We start from the raw sequence: 18,807 nt of genomic DNA on the forward strand, positions 1-18,807 counted from the left end.
CCCCTTCACTGGCGGAGACAGAGGGTGGCGGTGGGGAAGCTTCCGAGCCACGGAGGAGAGCACAACAGGGGTGCGGAGGGCAAAGCGGAGAGATACCCGCACAGAGGATAGGTGCCGACCAGCACTCACCAGCCCGAGACGCTTGTCTGCTCACCCACCGGGGCGGGCAGGGCTGGGAGCTGAGGCTCCGGCTTCGGTCGGAGCGCAGGGAGAGGACTGGGGTTGGCGGCGTGAACACAGCCTGAAGGAGGCTACTGCGCCACGGCTAGCTGGGAGGGAGTCCGGGGAAAAGTCTGGACCTGCCGAAGAGGCAAGAGACCATTATTTCGGGGTGCGCGAGAGGGATTCAGAGCACCACCTAAAGGAGCTCCAGAGACGGGTGCGAGCCACGGCTATCAGCGCGGACCCCAGAGATAGGAATGAAACGCTGAGGCTGCTGCTGCCGCCACCAAGAAGCCTGTGAGCAAGCACAGGTCACTATCCACACCCACCTTCCGGGGAGCCTGTGCAGCCCGCCACTGCCAGGGTCCCGAGATCCAGGGACAACTCCCCGGGAGAACGCACGGTGCGCCTCAGGCTGGTGCAAAGTCACGCTGACCTCTGCCGCCGCAGGCTCGCCTCGCATTCCGTACCCCTCCCTCCCCAACCCCGGCCTGAGTGAGCCAGAACCCCCGAAGCAGCTGCTCCTTTAACCCCGTACTGTCTGAGCGAAGAACAGACGCCCTCCGGCGACCTACACGCAGAGGCGGGGCCAAATCCAAAGCTGAGCCCTGGGAGCTGTGAGAACAAAGAAGAGAAAGGGAAATCTCTCCCAGCAGCCTCAGGAGCGGTGGATTAAATCTCCACAATCAACTTGATGTACCTGCATCTGTGGAATACCTGAATAGACAGCAAATCATCCCAAAATCGAGGCGGTGGGCTTTGGGAGCAACTATAGACTTGGGATTTGCTTTCTGCATCTAATTTGTTTTTATGTTTACCTTAGTTTAGTATTTAGAGTTTATTATCAATGGTAGATTTGTTTATTGATTTGGCTGCTTGCTTCCTTTTTCATATATATATATATAGATAGATTTTTCTTTTTACTTTTTCTCTTTCTGTGAGTGTGTATGTGTATGTTTCTTTGTGTCATTTTGTCTGTATAGCTTTGCTTTTACCATTTGTCCTAGGGTTCTGTCTTTCCATTGTTTTTTTTTTTAGTACAGTTTTTTTTTCTTTTTTTAATTTATTTTTGGCTGCCTTGGGTGTTCGTTGTTGCACGCAGGCTTACTCTAGTTGCGGCAAATGGGGGCTACTCTTTGTCACGGTGCGCGGACTTCTCATTGCGGTGGCTTCTCTTGTTGTGGAGCATGGGCTCTAGGCGCACAGGCTGCAGTAGTTGTGGCATGCGGGCTCAGTAGTTGTGGCATGCGGGCTCTAGAGCGCAGGCTCAATAGTTGTAGTACATGGGCTTAGTTGCTCCGTGGCATGTGGGATCTTCCTGGACCAGGGTTCGAACCCATGTCCCTTGCATTGGCAGGTGGATTGTTAACCACGGCGCCACCAGGGAAGCCCTTTAGTATAGTTTTTAGTGCTGGTTACTATTGGTGGATTTGTTTTTTGGTATGGTTGCTGTCTTCTTTCTTTTGTTCTTTATTTTTTTATTACATTTAACTTTTTTAAATTTAAATATATATTTTTTATTTTAATAACTTTATTCTATTTTTTTTCTTTATTTCTTTCTTTCTCCCTTTACTTCTGAGTGGTGTGGCTGACAGGGACTTTGGGCTCGGGCCGGGTGTCAGGCCTGGGCCTCTGACGTGGGAGAGCTGAGTTCAGGCGATTGGTCCACCAGAGACCTCCCAGCTCCATGTAATATCAAAAGGCAAAAGCTCTCCCAGGGATCTCCATCTCAACACAAAGACCCAGCTCCACTCAACAACCAGCAAGCTACAGTGTTGGACACCCTATGCGAAAAAACTAACAAGACAGGAACACAACCCCACCCATTATCAGAGACGCTGCCTAAAATCATAATAAAGTCACAAACACCCCAAAACACACCACTGGATGCGCTCTTGCCCACCAGAAAGACAAGACCCAGCCTCATCCACCACAACACAGGCACCAGTCCCCTCCACCAGGAAGCCTACACAACCCACTGACCCAACCTTAGTCACTGGGGGCAGACACCAAAAACAACAGGAACTATGAACGTACAGCCTGTAAAAAGGTGACCCCAAACACAGTAAGGTAAGCAAAATGAGAAGACAGAGAAACACACAGCAGACAAAGGAGCAAGGTAAAAACCCACAAGACCAAACAAATGAAGAGGAAATAGGCAGTCTACCTGAAAAAGAATTCAGAATAATGATAGTAAAGATGATCCAAAATCTTGGAAATAGAATGGAGAAAATACAAGAAACGTTTAACAAGGACCTAGAAGAACTAGAGAGCAAACAACAAATGATTAACAACACAATAAATGAAATTTAAAATTCTCTAGAAGGAATCAATAGCAAAATAACTGAGGCATAAGAACGGATAAGTGACCTGGAAGATAAAATAGTGGAAATAACTACCACAGAGCAGAATAAACAAAAAAGAATGAAAAGAATTGAGGACAGTCTCAGAGACCTCTGGGACTACACTGAATGCACCAACATTCGAATTATAGGGGTCCCAGAAGAAGAAGAGAAAAAGAAAGGGACTGAGAAAATATTTGAAGAGATTAGTGTTGAAAACTGCCCTAATATAGGAAAAGAAAGAGTCAATCAAGTCCAGGAAGCACAGAGAGTCCCATACAGGATAAATCCAAGGGGAAACACGCCAAGACACATATTAATCAAACCATCAAAAATTAAATACAAACAAAAACATTAAAAGCAGCAAGGGAAAAACAACAAATAACATAGAAGGGAATCCCCATAAGGTTAATAGCTGATCTTTCAGGAGAAACTCTGCAAGCCAGAAGGGAGTGGCAGGACGTATTTAAAGTGATGAAAAGGAAAAGAAAACCTACAACCAAGATTACTCTACCCAGCAAGGATCTCATTCAGATTCCACGGAGAAATTAAAACATTTACAGATAAGCAAGAGCTAAGAGAATTCAGCACCACCAAACTAGCTTTACAACAAATGCTAAAGGAATTTCTCTAGGCAGGAAACACAAGAGAAGGAAAAGACCTACAATAACAAACTCAAAACAATTTAGAAAATGGTAACAGGAACATCCATAGCAATAACTACCTTAAATGTAAATGGATTAAATGCTCCAACCAAAAGACACAGACTGGCTGAATGGATACAAAAACAAGACCAGTATATATACTGTCTACAAGAGACCCACTTCAGACCTAGGGACACATACAGACTGAAAGTGATGGGATGGAAAAAGATATTCCATGCAAATGGAAATCAAAATAAAGCTGGAGTAGCAAATTCTCTCATCAGACAAAACAGACTTTAAAATAAAGACTATTACAAGAGACAAAGAAGGACACTACATAATGATCAAGGGATCAATCCAAGAAGAAGATATAACAATTGTAAATATTTATGAACCAAACATAGAAGCACCTCAATATGTAGGCGAATGCTAACAGCCATAAAAGGGGAAATCAACAGTAACACAATCATAATAGGGGACTTTAACACCCCACTTTCACCAGTGGACAGATCATCCAAAATGAAAATAAATAAGGAAACACAAGCTTTAAAAGATACATTAAACAACATGGACTTAATTGATATTTATAGGGAATTCCATCCAAAAACAACAGAATACACTTTCTGCTCAAGTGCTCATGGAACATTCTCCAGGATAGATCATATCTTGGGTCACAAATCAAGCCTTGGTACGTTTAAGAAAATTAAAATCATATAAAGTATCTTTTCCAACCATAATGCTATGAGACTAGATACCAATTACAGGAAAAAATCTGTAAAAAATACAAACACATGGAGGTTAAACAATACACTAGTAAATAACCAAGAGATCACTAAAGAAATCAAAGAGGAAATCAAAAAATACCTAGAAACAAATGACAATGAAAACACGACGACTCAAAACCTATGCTATGCAGCAAAAGCAGTTCTAAGAGGGAAGTTTATAGCAATACAATCCTACCTCAAGAAACAAGAAACATCTCAAATAAACAACCTAACCTTAAACCTAAAGCAATTAGAGAAAGAAGAAAAAAAAACAAAACCCAAAGTTAGTAGAAGGAAAGGAATCATAAAGATCAGATCAGAAATAAAGGAAAAAGGAATGAAGGAAATGATAGCAAAGATCAATAAAACTAAAAGCTGGTTCTTTGAGAAGATAACCAAAATTGATAAACCATTAGCCAGACTCACCAAGAAAAAAAAGGGAGAAGACTCAAATCAACAGAATTAGAAATGAGAAAGGAGAACTAACAGCTGACACTGTAGAAATACAAAGGATCATGAGAGATTACTACAAGCAAATATATGCCAATAAAATGGACAGCCTGGAAGAAAAGGACAAATTCTTAAAAAAGCACAACTTTCCAAGACTGAGCCAGGAAGAAATAGAAAATATAAACAGAACAATCACATGCACTGAAGTTGAGACTGTGATTAAAAATCTTCCAACAAACAAAAGACCAGGATCAGATGGCTTCACAGGTGAATTCTATGAAACATTTAGAGAAGAGCTAACACCTATCCTTCTCAAACTCTTCCAAAATATACCAGAGGGAGGAACACTCCCAAACTCATTCTACAAGACCACCATCACCCTTATACCAAAACCAGACAAAGATGTCACGACAGAAAACTACAGGCCAATATTACTGATGAACAAAGGTGCAAAAATCCTCAACAAAATACTAGCAAACAGAATCCAACAGCACATTAAAAGGATCATACACCATGATCAAGTGGGGTTTATCCCAGGAAGGCAAGGATTCTTCAATATACACAAATCAATCAATGTGATACAACACATTAACAAATTGAAGGAGAAAAAACATATGATCATCTCAATAGATGCAGAAAAAGCTTTCAACAAAATTCAACACCCATTTAAAATAAAAACCCACCAGAAAGTAGGCACAGAGGGAACTTACCTCAACATAACAGAGGCCATATATGACAAACCCATAGCCAACATTGTTCTCAGTGGTGAAAAACTGAAACCATTTCCTCTAACATCAGGAACAAGACAAGGTTGTCCACTCTCACCACTATTAGTCAACATACTGTTGGAAGTTTTAGCCATTGCAATCAGAGAAGAAAAAGAAAGAAAAGGAATCCAAATCGGAAAAGAGGAAAAACTGTCATTGTTCGCAGATGACATGATACTATATAGAGAGAATCCTAAAGAATCTACCAGAAAACCACTAGAGCTAATCAATGAATTTGGTAAAGTAGAAGGATACAAAGAAATCTCTTGCATTCCTATACATTAATGATGAAAAATCTGGAAGAGAAATTAAGGAAACACTCCCATTTACCATTGCAATAAAAAGAATAAAATACCTAAGAATAAACCTACCTAAGGAGACAAAAGACCTGTATGCAGAAAACTATAAGACATTGATGAAAGAAATTAAAGATGATACAAACAGGTGGAGAGATATCCCATGTTCTTGGATTGGAAGAATCAACATTGTGAAAATTGCTATACTACCCAAAGCAATCTACAGATTCAATGCAATCCCTATCAAACTACCAATGGTATTTTTCACATAACTAGAACAAAAAATTTCACAATTTTTTGTGTGGAAACACAAAAACCCCGAACAACCAAAGCAATCTTGAGAAAGAAAAACGGAGCTAGAGGAATCAGGCTCCCAGACCTCAGACTATACTACAAAGCTACAGTAATCAAGACAGTATGGTACTGGCACAAAAACAGAAATATAGATCAATGGAATGGGATACAAAGCCCAGAGATAAACCCACACACCTATGGTCACCTTATTTTTGATAAAGGAGGCAAGAATATACAATGGAGAAAAGACAGCCTCTTCAATAAGTGGTGCTGGGAAAACTGGACAGCTACATGTAAAACAATGAAATTAGAACACTCCCTAACACCATACACAAAAATAAACTCAAAATGGATTAAACACCTAAATGTAAGACCAGACACTATAACACTCTTAGAGGAAAACATTGGCAGAACACTTAGACATAAATCACAGCAAGATCCTTTTGACCCACCTCCTAGAGAAATCCAAATAAAAACAAAAATAAACACATGGCACCTCATGAAACTTAAAAGCTTTTGCACAGTAAAGGTAACCATAAACAAGACAAAAAGACAACCCTCAGATGGGAGAAAATATTTGCAAATGAAGCAACTGACAAAGGATTAATCTCCAAAATTTACAAGCAGCTCAATATCAAAAAAAAAAAAACAACCCAATCCAAAAATAGGTAGACCTAAACAGATATTTCTCCAAAGAAGATATACAGATTGCCAACAAACATATGAAAGGATGCTCAACATCACTAATCGTTAGAGAAATGCAAGTCAAAACTAAAATGAGGTATCACCTCACACCAGTTAGAATGGCCATCATCAAAAAATCTACAAACAATAAATCCTGGAGAGGGTGTGGAGAAAAGCAAACCCTCTTGCACTGTTCATGGGAATGTAAATTGATGCAGCCACTATGGAGAACAGTATGGAGGTTCCTTAAAAAACTAAACATAGAACTACCATATGACCCAGCAATCCCACTACTGGGCATATAACCTGAGAAAACCATAATTCATAAAGAGTCATGTACCACAATGTTCATTGCAGCTCTATTTACAATAGCCAGGACAGGGAAGCAACCTAAGTGTCCACTGACAGATGAATGGATAAAGAAGATGTGGCACATATATACAATGGAATATTACTCTGCCATAAAAAGAAGCAAAACTGAATTATTAGTAGTGAGGTGGATGGACCTAGAGTCTGTCATACAGAGTGAAGTAAGTCAGAAAGAGAAAAACAAATACCGTATGCTAACACATATATATGGAATCTAAAAAAAAAAAAAAGTTATGAAGAACCTGTGGGCAGGACAGGAATAAAGACGCGGACGTAGAGAATGGACTTGAGGACATGGGGTGGGGGAAGGGTAAGCTGAGACAAAGTGAGAGAGTGGCATGGACATATATACACTACCAAATGTAAAATAGATAGCTAGCGGGAAGCAGCTGCATAGCACAGGGGGATCAGCTCTGTACTTTGTGACCATCTAGAGGGGTGGGATAGGGAGGGTGGGAGGGAGATGTAAGAGGGTGGAGATATGAGGATATATGTATATGTATAGTTGATTTACTTTGTTATTTAGCAGAAACTAACACACCATTGTAAAGCAATTATACTCCAATAAAGATATTTTTTAAAAATCGGCAAAATAATGTAGGTTATTAGCAAACCTTAGAGTGGTGGGTGTGCTCTCCATCTTGGAAGTTAATCGTGCCAAAGGTATCTGTAGAGCTTTTCATTGTGTGCTTTTCAACACACCATTGTTCATTTTCACTACCGTTGGCAGCTGAGATGGTCCAGGCTTCATCTATCCCATAATGGTCTCTAATCAATCGCCCACAGTAACACCTTAAATTTGGGATAAATACCAATTTCAAAATAGAATACACACAATTTCAGAATAGAAAATAGATGTAATGTTTCTACATTTTCCTAGGGTAATATATAGATGACATATATTAACAAGTTTTAAAACTTCACACTGAGATTTATATTTGATTTCCAATACTGGGTTGTTTTCTAAGTTTAAAAACATTCTCACTGCTTCTCTCCCTTGGCTACACATTAGAATCATTTTTGGGATGTTTTAAGAAAACATTACAAATCTCTTACACACCCATGTTTATAGCAGCATTATTCACAACAGCCAAGAGGTAGAAGCAACCCATGTATTCATCAATAGATGGATGGATGACCAAAATGTAGTATACACATTCAATTTTGCAAGATAAAAAGTTCTGTAGATCCATAACACAACAATGGGAATATACTTAACACTACTGAACTGTACTCTTAAAAATGATTAAAATAGTAAAGAATACAAAAACAAACATCAAATTGTATATTTTAAATATATGCAGTTTATGTCAATTATAGCTCAAAAACTATTTTTAAAAAATAATATTGTGAACAATCATTGACAGGGAGACACTGGAAGTCACCAAAAAAGATACCACACATCCAAAGACAAAGGAGAAGCCACAGTGAGATGGTAGGAGGGGCGCAGTCACAATCAAATCTAATCCCGTAACTGCTGGGTGGGTGACTCACAAACTGGAGAACACTTATACCACAGAAGTCCACCCACTGGAGTGAAGGTTCTGAGCCCCACGTCAGGCTTCCCAAACTTGGGGTCTGGCAACGTAAGAAGGAATTCCTAGAGAATCAGACTTTGAAGGGTAGCAGTATTTGACTGCAGGACTTCAACAGGACTGGGGGAAACAGAGACTCCACTCTTGGAGGGCAAACACACAGTACTGTGTGCATCAGGACCTAGGGGAAGGAGCAGTGACCCCATAGGAGACTGAAACAGATCTACCTGCCAGTGTTGGAGGGTCTCCTGCAGAGGCAGGGGGTGGCTGTGGCTCACCATGAGGAGAAGGACACTGGGAGCAGAAGTTCTGGGAAGTACTCCTTGGCGTGAGCCCTTCCAGAGTCTGCCATTAGCCCCCACAAAGAGCCGGGTAGGCTCCAGTGTTGGGTCACCTCAGGCCTGTTTGATTGCTTACCAACAGGGAGGGAACCCAGCCCCACCCAAGATCAGACAAGTGGATTAAAGTTTTACTGAACTCTGCCCACCAGAGCAACAGCCAGCTCTACCCACCACCAGTCCCTCCCATCAGGAAACTTGCACAAGCCTCTTAGATAGCCTCATCCACCAGAGGGCAGACAGCAGAAGCAAGAAGAACTACAATCCTGCATCCTGTGGAACAAAAACCGCATTCATATAGAGATAGACAAGATGAAAAGGCAGAAGGCTATGTACCAAATGAAGAAACAAGACAAAACCCCAGAAAAACAACTAAATGAAGTGTAGAGATGCAACCTTCCAGAAAAAGAATTCAGAATAATGATAGTGAACATGATCCAGGACCTAGGAAAAAGAATGGAGACAAAGATCAAGAAGAAACAAGAAATGTTTTACTAAGACCTAGAAGAATTAAAGAACAAACAGAGATGACCAATAAATAACTGAAATGAAAAATACACTAGAATGAACCAATAGCAGAATAACTGAGGCAGAAGAACAGATAAGTGACCTGGAAGACAGAATGGTGGAATTCACTGCCATGGAACAGAATAAAGAAAAAAGAAAAAAGAATGAAAAGAAATCAAGACAAGCCTAAGAGACCTCTGGGACAACATTAAATGCAACAGCATTCACATTAGGGGTCCCAAAAGGTGAAGAGAGACAGAAAGGACCTGAGAAAATATTTGAAGAGATTATAGTCAAAAACTTCCCTAACATGGGAAAGGAAATAGCCACCCAAGTCCAGGAAGCGCAGAGAGTCCCATACAGGATAAACCAAAGGAAAAACACGCCGAGACACATAGTAATCTAATTGACAAAAATTAAAGACAAAGAAAAATTATTGAAAGCAACAAGGTAAAAACAACAAATAACATACAAGAGAACTCCCACAAGGGTAACAGCTGATTTCTCAGCAGAAACTCTACAAGCCAGAAGGTAGTGGCATGATATATTTAAAGTGATGAAAGGGAAGAACCTACAACCAAGATTACTCTACCCAGTAAGGATCTCATTCAGATTCGACGGAGAAATCAAAAGCTTTACAGAAAGCAAACGCTAAGAGAACTCAGCACCACCAAACCAGCTTTACAACAAATGCTAAAGGAACTTCTCTAAGTGGGAAACACAAGAGAAGAAAAAGACCTACAAATACAAACCCATGGGCTTCCCTGGTGGCGCAGTGGTTGAGAGTCCGCCTACCGATGCAGGGGAAACGGGTTCGTGCCCCGGTCCGGGAAGATACCACATGCCGTGGAGCGGCTAGGCTCGTGAGCCATGGCCACTGAGCCTGCGCATCTGGAGCCTGTGCTCCACAACGGGAGAGGCCACAACAGTGAGAGACCCATGTACAGCAAAAAACAAAAAACAAACCCATAACAATTAAGAAAACGGGAATATGAACATATATATCGATAAGTACCTTAAACATGAATGGATTAAAAGCTCCAACCAAAAGATACAGGCTCATTGAATGGATACAAAAACAAAACACATGTGTATGCTGTCTACAAGAGACCCACTTAAGACCTAGGGACACATACAGACTGAAAGTGAGGGGATGGAATAAGGTATTCCATGCAAATGGAAATCAAAAGAAAGCTGGAGTAGCAGTACTCATATCATATAAAATAGACTTTAAAATAAAGAATGTTACAAGAGACAAGGAAGGACACTGCATAATGATCAAGGGATTAATCCAGGAAGAAGATATAATAATTATAAATATATATGCACCCAACATAGGAGCACCTCAATACATAAGGCAACGGCTAACAGCGCTAAAGGAGGAAATCGACAGCAACACAATAATAGTGGGGCACTTTAACGCCTCACTTACACCAATGGAAAGATCATCCAAACAGAAAATTAATAAGGAAACACAAGCTTGAAATGACTCAATAGACCAGATAGATTTAATTGATATTTATAGGACATTCCATCCAAAAACAGCAGATTACACTTTCTTTTCAAGTGTACATGGAACATTCTCCAGGATAGATCACATCTTGGGTCAAAAATCAAGCCTCAGTAAATTTAAGAAAAGTGAATTCATATCAAGCATCTTTTTTGACCACAATGCTATGAGATTAGAAATCAATTCCAGGGAAAAAAACGTAAAAAACACTAACACATGGAGGCTAAACGTTACTAAATAACTGAGAGATCACTGAAGAAATCAAAGAGGAAATCTAAAAATACCTAGAGACAAATTACAACGAAAATATGACGATCCAAAACCTATGGGGTGCAGCAAAAGCAGTTTTAAGAGGAAAGTTTATAGCTATACAAGCCTACCTCAGGAAACAAGAAAAATCTCAAATAAACAATCTAACCTTACATTGAAAAAACCTAGAGAAAGAGGAACAAACAAAACCCAAAGTTAGTAGAAGGAAAGAAATGATAAAGATCAGAGCAGAAATAAATGAAATAGAAACAAAGAAAACAGTAGCAATGATCAATAAAACTAAAAGCTGGTTCTTTGAGAAGATAAACAAAATTGATAAAACATTAGCCAAACTCATCAAGAAAAAGAGGGAGAGGACTCAAATCAATAAAATTAGAAATGAAAAAGGAAAAGTTACAACAGACACCACAGTAATACAAAGCATCCTAAGAGACTACCACAGCAACTCTATGCCAATAAAATGGACAACCTGGAAGAAATGGACAAATTCTTAAAAAAGCACAACTTTCCAAGACTGAACCAGGAAGAAATAGAAAATATGAACAGAACAATCACAAGCACTGAAATTGAAACTGTGATTAAAAATCTTCCAACAAACAAAAAAGGCCAGGACCAGATGGCTTCACAGGTGAATTCTATCAAACATTTAGAGAAGAGCTAACACCCATCCTTCTCAAACTCTTCCAAAATATACCAGAGGGAGGAACACTCCCAAACTCATTCTATGAGGCCACCATCACCCTGATACCAAATCCAGACAAAGAAACTACAAAAAAAGAAAATTACAGACCAATATCACTGATGAATATAGATGCAAAAATCCTTAACAAAATACCAGCAAACAGAATCCAACAACACATTAAAAGGATTATACACCATGATCAAGTGGGATTTATCCCAAGGATGCAAGGATTCTTCAATATACTCAAATTAATCAACATGATACACTATTAACAAATTGAAGAATAAAAAACACATGATCATCTCAATAGATGCAGAAAAACCTTTTGACAAAATTCAACACCCATTTATGATAAAAGCTCTCCAGAAAGTGGACATAGAGGGAACCTCCCTCAACATAATAAAGGCCATATATGACGAACCCACAGCAAACATCATCCTCAGTGGTGGAAAACTGAAACCATTTCCTCTAAGATCAGGAACAAGACAAGGATGTCCACTCTCACCACTATTATTCAACATAGTTTTGGAAGTCCTAGCCATGGCAAGCAGAGAAGAAAAAGAAATAAAAGGAATACAAATTGGAAAAGAAGAAGAAAAACTGTCACTGTTTCCAGAGGACATGATACTATACATAGAGAATCCTAAAAATGCTACCAGAAAACCACTAGAGCTAATCAATGAATTTGGTAAAGTAGCAGGATACAAAATTAATGCACAGAAATCTCTGGCATTCCTATACACTAATGATGAAAACTCTGAAAGAGAAATTAAGGACACACTCCCATTTACCACTGCAACAAAAAGAATAAAAAACGTAGGAGTAAACCTCCCTAAGGAGACAAAATACCTTTATGCAGAAAACTATAAGACACTGATGAAAGAAATTAAAGATGATACAAACAGATGGAGAGACATACCATGTTCTTGGATTGGAAGAAGCAATACTGTGAAAATGACCATACTACCCAAAGCAATCTACAGATTCAGTGCAATCCTTATCAAACTACCAATGGCATTTTTTACAGAACTAGAACAAAAAATCTTAAAATTTGTATGGAGACACAAAAGACCCCAAATAGCCAATGCAGTCTTGAGGGAAAAAAAACGGAGCTGGAGGAATCAGACTCCGTGACTTCAGACTATACTGCAAAGCTATAGTAATCAAGACAACATGGTACTAGCACAAAAACAGAAATATAAATCAATGGAATAGCATAGAAAGCCCAGAGATAAACCCATGCACCTATGGTCAACTAATCTACGAGAAAGAAGGCAAGGATATATAATGGAGAAAAGACAGTCTCTTCAATAAGTGGTGCTCGGAAAACTGGACAGCTACATGTAAAAGAATGAAATTAGAACACTCCCTAACACCATATACAAAAATAAATTCAAAATGGATTAGAGATTGAAATGTAAGACTGGACACTATAAAACTCTTAGAGGAAAACATAGGAAGAACACTCTTTGACATAAATCACAGCAAGATTTTTTTTGATCCACCTCCTAGATTAATTGAAATAAAAAAATAAATAAACAAATGGGACCTAATGAAACTTAAAAGCTTTTGCAAAGCAAAGGAAACTACAAACAAGACGAAAAGACAACCCTCAGAATGGGAAAAAATATTTGCAAATTAATCAATGGACAAAGGATTAATCTCCAAAATATAATCAGCTCAATATTAAAAAAAAACAACCCAATCAAAAAATGGGCAGAAGATCTAAACAGACGTTCCTCCAAAGAAGACATACAGATGGCCAAGAAGCACATGAAAAGGTGCTCAACATCACTAATTATTAGAGAAATTCACATCTAAACATACAATGAGGTATCACCGCACACCAGTTAGAATGGGTATCATCAGAAAATGTACAAACAACAAATGCTGGAGAGGGTGTGGAGAGAAGGGAACCCTCTTGCACTGTTGGTGGGAATGTAAATTGATACAGCCACTATGGAGAACAGCATGGAGGTTCCTTAAAAAACTAAAAATAGAATTACCATATGACCCAGCAATCCCACTACTGGGCATATACCCAGAGAAAACCATAATTGAAAAAGACACATGCACCCCAATGTTCACTGCAGCTCTTTTTACAATAGCCAGGTCATGGAAGCAACCTAAATGCCAATCGACAGATGAATGGATAAAGAAGATGTGGTACATATATACAATGGAATATTACTCAGCCATAAAAAGGAATGAAATTGGGTCATTTGTAGAGACGAGGATGGATCTAGAGTCTGTCATACAGAGTGAAATAAGTCAGAAAGAGAAAAACAAATATCATATATTAACGCATATATGTGAAACCTAGTAAAATGGTGCAGATGAACTGGTTTGCAGGGCAGAAATAGAGACACAGATGTAGAGAACAAATGTATGGACACCAAGGGGGGAAAGTGTGGGGGTGTGTGGTGGTGGTGGGATGAATTGGGAGATTGGGATTGACATGTATTCACTAATATGTATAAAAGAAATAACTAATAAGAACCTGCTGTATAAGAAATAAATAAAATCAAATTTTAAAAAAATCTTAATACTTAAGGAGATTAAGAAAAATCCTCATGTGAAATGTAAGATGCACATCAAAAGGAAGGACTGTTAATTAATGCAAAAAAATAGATGCAACTTCAGAGAAATATATAAACATAGAACTGTTTATCTGTCTTACCTGATTAAATTTTGACAAACCTGGCATCCCGCAGTACATCTTAATTAAAGAAATAAAACCACTGTTAGTTTATTAATATATTTGAAAACATATTTAATGCTTATTCAGTAAATATCTGTTAATCTTCCATAATCTGGAAACAGGGTTTACTGAGTACTCATACATCATCTCCCAAATATTCCCAGATGTCATTTACCATATATAATTACATTGCAGCAACTATGATCTAATTAACAGAATACTGAGTTTGGAACCAAAATACCTGGATTTAAATCTCAATGATTTAACAATTCCTCTAAGTTTTCACATCTGAAAACAATATCTGACCCATACAGTTATTAAAATGATTAAGAGTGATAATATATGTAAAGTGTCTTATAGTATCTGGTATATTGCAGGATGTATAAAAATGGTGGCTATTATTATTATCCTATGAAGATAACACAGAATTCCTGAGAATTAAGTAAGAAAACATACATATACAATTTTAAAACCCTAAAACACTATCAAACTGAGGAACAATTGGTATGATTATAATAATTATATTTATTAATCTCTTTTTTATGATTCAAAAAAGCCTTCTGGATTTGGGAGTTGGCATTATGATCATCAATGATCATATTTTAAGTGTGAAGAAGTTTTAACTTGAAAAGAAATCTAGGTAAAATAATGGAAGAAAAGGTAGTGTTCATAGAATCAATCATTCTAAATTATTCAGAGATGAATATTCAGGTCTTTCACTTCATCCTGTCCCCAGCCTTTTAGAAATCTTTTTTCTCAGAAGCTTCACTTCAACAAGTTCCAAATGTGAAAGAAAAAGACGTTGTAATCCAGTCTATCAGATTTGTTTCTTATTAGGAGCTACAAAAAGAATCAGTAAAAGACAAACCTTTATCTAAATTTAAAATAGTGAACTACCACTCTTTTGCTGTGCTCCATAAGGAAGAAAACTGCATGAAAGCCACAGTTTTGAGAATCTTACTAGGATCTAAGAAAAAGGCTGGCATGGAAGGAACAGCCATAGTCATCCATCCATTTTTTACAATCACAAAACAAGAGAGACTGCTTTTTTCTCATAAAAAGTAGAATATCTTCGACCATTCATGGAATTATGATCACTGATACTCTTCTTGAGTCTGTGGGCTAATGACCTATAGTTTACCACTTTTCATGAGGTTCAAGGTGACTGTGAAGATGATTTTCCATTTACAGAGCAGTGGAAGCCACCTGAGCTCAATGTGCCTTCTACTGCAGCCACTATCATATTACAAAATCTCATAAAAGATGAAGGGAAAAAACAAGGTTACCCTGCCTTTTTATTCTGTAAACATTTTATAAGCAGGTAAAATGAGGATTTCCAATCACGCGGCTTACAAGCCACAGGTAACTCAAAGAGGGTGGGACTAGTAAATATTTAACAAAGGCAAAGAACACTATTTTAGTCATCATCCCCAAAGAACTAGAATTTCAGTGGCCTCACCTGCTACCTTTCATGAGCATACAGCTGTGATTTCTAAACTTCAAATGAATGTAAGGCCAAATGCTCAGCAGAATCTAAAAATAGAGTGGTCCCCCTAATTAAAATACTGCTCTCCTATTTTCCTTCCCTTTTAATTCTTTTCCCCCAGGGCAATGCTACCCAATCTTAATTTCAGGGACCCGATTACCCTGGGGAATTTTCCATAGACCTCTCTTCCTCTATCTTTCACTGGCTGCTGTTTTGAACTTTGTTCTACAAGTAGAACTTCCAAAGGGTTGTCAAGAACTCAGAATAATCAAACGCAAATCATTCCATTCTGCTGCCCATTATCTGCTCAAGCAAAAAGCCTGCAGGAGGAAAAAATTAACTGTTTGCATAATCTGAGCGTGGAGTCCTGAAATATCCCAGTTACTACATTCACAGACACTTGGGGATAAGGAAGTCACACTATTTTGAATATTCAATACTCAAAAGTTGTAAATTTTTTATCCAAACCCGGTGGAATGGATGTAGCACTAGATATTTCCCTGGTATCTATCCTCCCAGGAAGAGGAACAGGAACATCAAAGATAAAGCAGCAGAGTGAAATCTACCACAATATTAACAGTGGCTCCACAGAGCAAACAAGTCATATCTCTAAATTTCAGTAAACAGTCCTCCAAGTACTGTTGCTTTAAAAAGAAAAATGTAATTAAAAATTGTACCTGTGAGGGTCCTTTGAGCTGGGTATGATTTTGTTACATTCTCTCTTGTCGAACACTCCTTCAATCCAGGATTTCTGGGACTGAATAGAAAAATGTCATTATTTTCATAGTCTCATTAAATGAAACACAGTATAACCACAGTAGTCCAGGTAGGCAAGATATACTTAAATATAATAGACCCTAATTAAAATGCCAAGACCAGCCCCAAACCCCTAAGCATTTATTAGGTTCTATTACAGACAACATAGACACAAATAAGCCAATGTGAACACAAAAATATTCACAAAGTTAATTGGTCCACAATCTCATTTTAAGTGAAAGATCCCTAAATGCACAAAACTCTACCAAGAAAGTAAAGATATAGCGGAAGCATTCTCTTAATTCTGCCAAAAGTCACTTTTAAATCTTGTACCATAACCCTACAGAGTGAATATTAAGCTCTCAAACTTCAGAATTCTCACTTATAAAGTCCCACTTTGGCTAAGATTTGACAGGAAGCTGGAAAGAGTGTCAGAGGAGAGATGTAGCCTCAGCAAGATTCTGTAAAAGAGTTCAATCTAAAACAAATCTGGAGGATATGTAATGGAGAATATCACACGTGTGCCCTCAGAAGGGAACTTAACTGAGAAACTGATTTCCCATAAATGCCTGATTCACAGAAGACGAGACTTATTTCCTGACCAATAACCATAGGCCAAGAATCTCTCCCCACCCTCAAGACAATGAATTTACTGCTTAGACACTGGCTGGACGTCTCCCTCTTTGCACTCCCTGCCCCAAACCCTCAACAGACTCGCCTGTAGCTTGCTACAGCATGCATTTCCCAAATTCAATTCCTCTGCTATTCCTGAATAAACTCAATTTCTGATCATTCAGGCTTACCTCAGTTTACCTCTTTATTTAGGTTGACAATTTGATACACATTGTATAAGCATGGCTTACCATTGGCTGAATTTCAAAATATCTGAATTCATTCAACAAATATTTTGAAATAGGCCTCCATATGGCATGCTGGGAATTCTATGGCAAATAAGACAAAGTTCTTACTCTGAAGGAACTTAGAATAAAAAGAAGGAAACGGATAACAAATTGATATCATTAAACTTCATGTGTAACATTTACCTATTAAAAATGGCTCCAGGGGGCTTCCCTGGTGGCGCAGTGGTTAAGAGTCCGCCTGCCGATGCAGGGGACACGGGTTCGTGCCCCGGTCCGGGAAGGTCCCACATGCCGCGGAGCCGCTGGGCCCGTGAGCCATGGCCGCTGAGCCTCCGCGTCCGGAGCCTGTGCTCCGCAACGGGAGAGGCCACAACAGTGGGAGGCCCGCGTACCGCAAAACAAAAAGGCTCCAGGGACTTCCATGGTGGTCCAGTGGGTAAGACTCCACACTCGCAATGCAGGGTGCCCAGGTTCAGTCCCTGGTTAGGGAACCAGATCCTGCATGTGTGCTGCAACTAAGAGTCCGCATGCCATAACTGAGTCCACATGCCGCAATTAAGACCCGGTGCAGCCATAATTAATTAATTAATTTTAAAAAACCAGCTCCGAAAAGGGTCCCTAATTTAGCAGCCTATGTATACAAATTAAGCAAGCTATGCTCAACCACTCCCTTCTTTTAAAAGGCTAGACAGCTGAATCTAGTAGAATGATGTGGGCAAATTACTTTCTTCAGGCCTGTTTTCCCATCTATTAAAAAGGAGATAATAACAGTAATACCTACTGTTGGGCTACTGAAAGGAATTAAGGCTTAGATTTCTCCCTGGGACTTACTCGGCCTCAGTAAAGCTTATTTATTATTATTGGTAATATCAAAGGTAAAAATTAGCTTTTTGGTTGGTAGCATGGGAACTTAACTTTGATGTATTTTTTTCATAGAAAAATACTTCCTGACCTCCAAATCTCTCTCCTACGACCTCTCATATTTCAAATGAATGACTTTTATGGGTCCATTTTCCCCCACTAGACTCCAGCTCCTACAGGCCCCATGCCAGTCATTTCTGTTGCCCCAGGGCCCAACCCAATGATTGTTGAATGAGCAACAAAATGAACACACTTAAAATAGAACTTCAAGAATCCATGTATACAATTTTCTCTCCAAGGGTGTAAACAGGAAACCTGTGCCATAACAAGAACATGGAAACATTCCTCCTGCAACTCCCATATCTTATCTCAAAACTACAGGAAAAGAAAAGCAGGCTTAATGTGCAAGTGTTTCAAACAATTCTCAATTTAGAACTTTACTCTTTCCCCCTACCTCATAACAGTAGCCTTTGCAATATACTCTTCAGCACATATGGAAGAGGTCCCCCCATGTTCAGTTCAACAGAGA

General features: G+C 38.9%; 1 protein-coding gene across 3 annotated transcripts in view; it reads right to left on the reverse strand.

Annotated features, from left to right (window-relative positions):
- Positions 1–18,807, reverse strand: part of TRPM6 (transient receptor potential cation channel subfamily M member 6) — a 201,695-nt gene that overhangs the window by 102,304 nt on the left and 80,584 nt on the right. For all 3 annotated transcript variants that reach the window (XM_029202947.1, XM_029202944.1, XM_029202945.1), the window contains 3 exons: positions 16,479–16,558; positions 14,295–14,333; positions 7,387–7,564 (listed from right to left, as the gene is read on the reverse strand). In XM_029202947.1, the coding sequence (XP_029058780.1) occupies positions 7,387–7,455 (69 nt within the window). In that variant the 5' untranslated portion in view covers positions 7,456–7,564; positions 14,295–14,333; positions 16,479–16,558. The remainder of the gene's footprint in view (positions 1–7,386; positions 7,565–14,294; positions 14,334–16,478; positions 16,559–18,807) is intronic.

The sequence above is a fragment of the Monodon monoceros genome, unplaced genomic scaffold, assembly GCF_005190385.1.
Source record: "Monodon monoceros isolate NGI ecotype Baffin Bay Population unplaced genomic scaffold, NGI_Narwhal_1 Super_Scaffold_5, whole genome shotgun sequence".
NCBI classification, from domain to species: Eukaryota; Metazoa; Chordata; class Mammalia; order Artiodactyla; family Monodontidae; genus Monodon; species Monodon monoceros.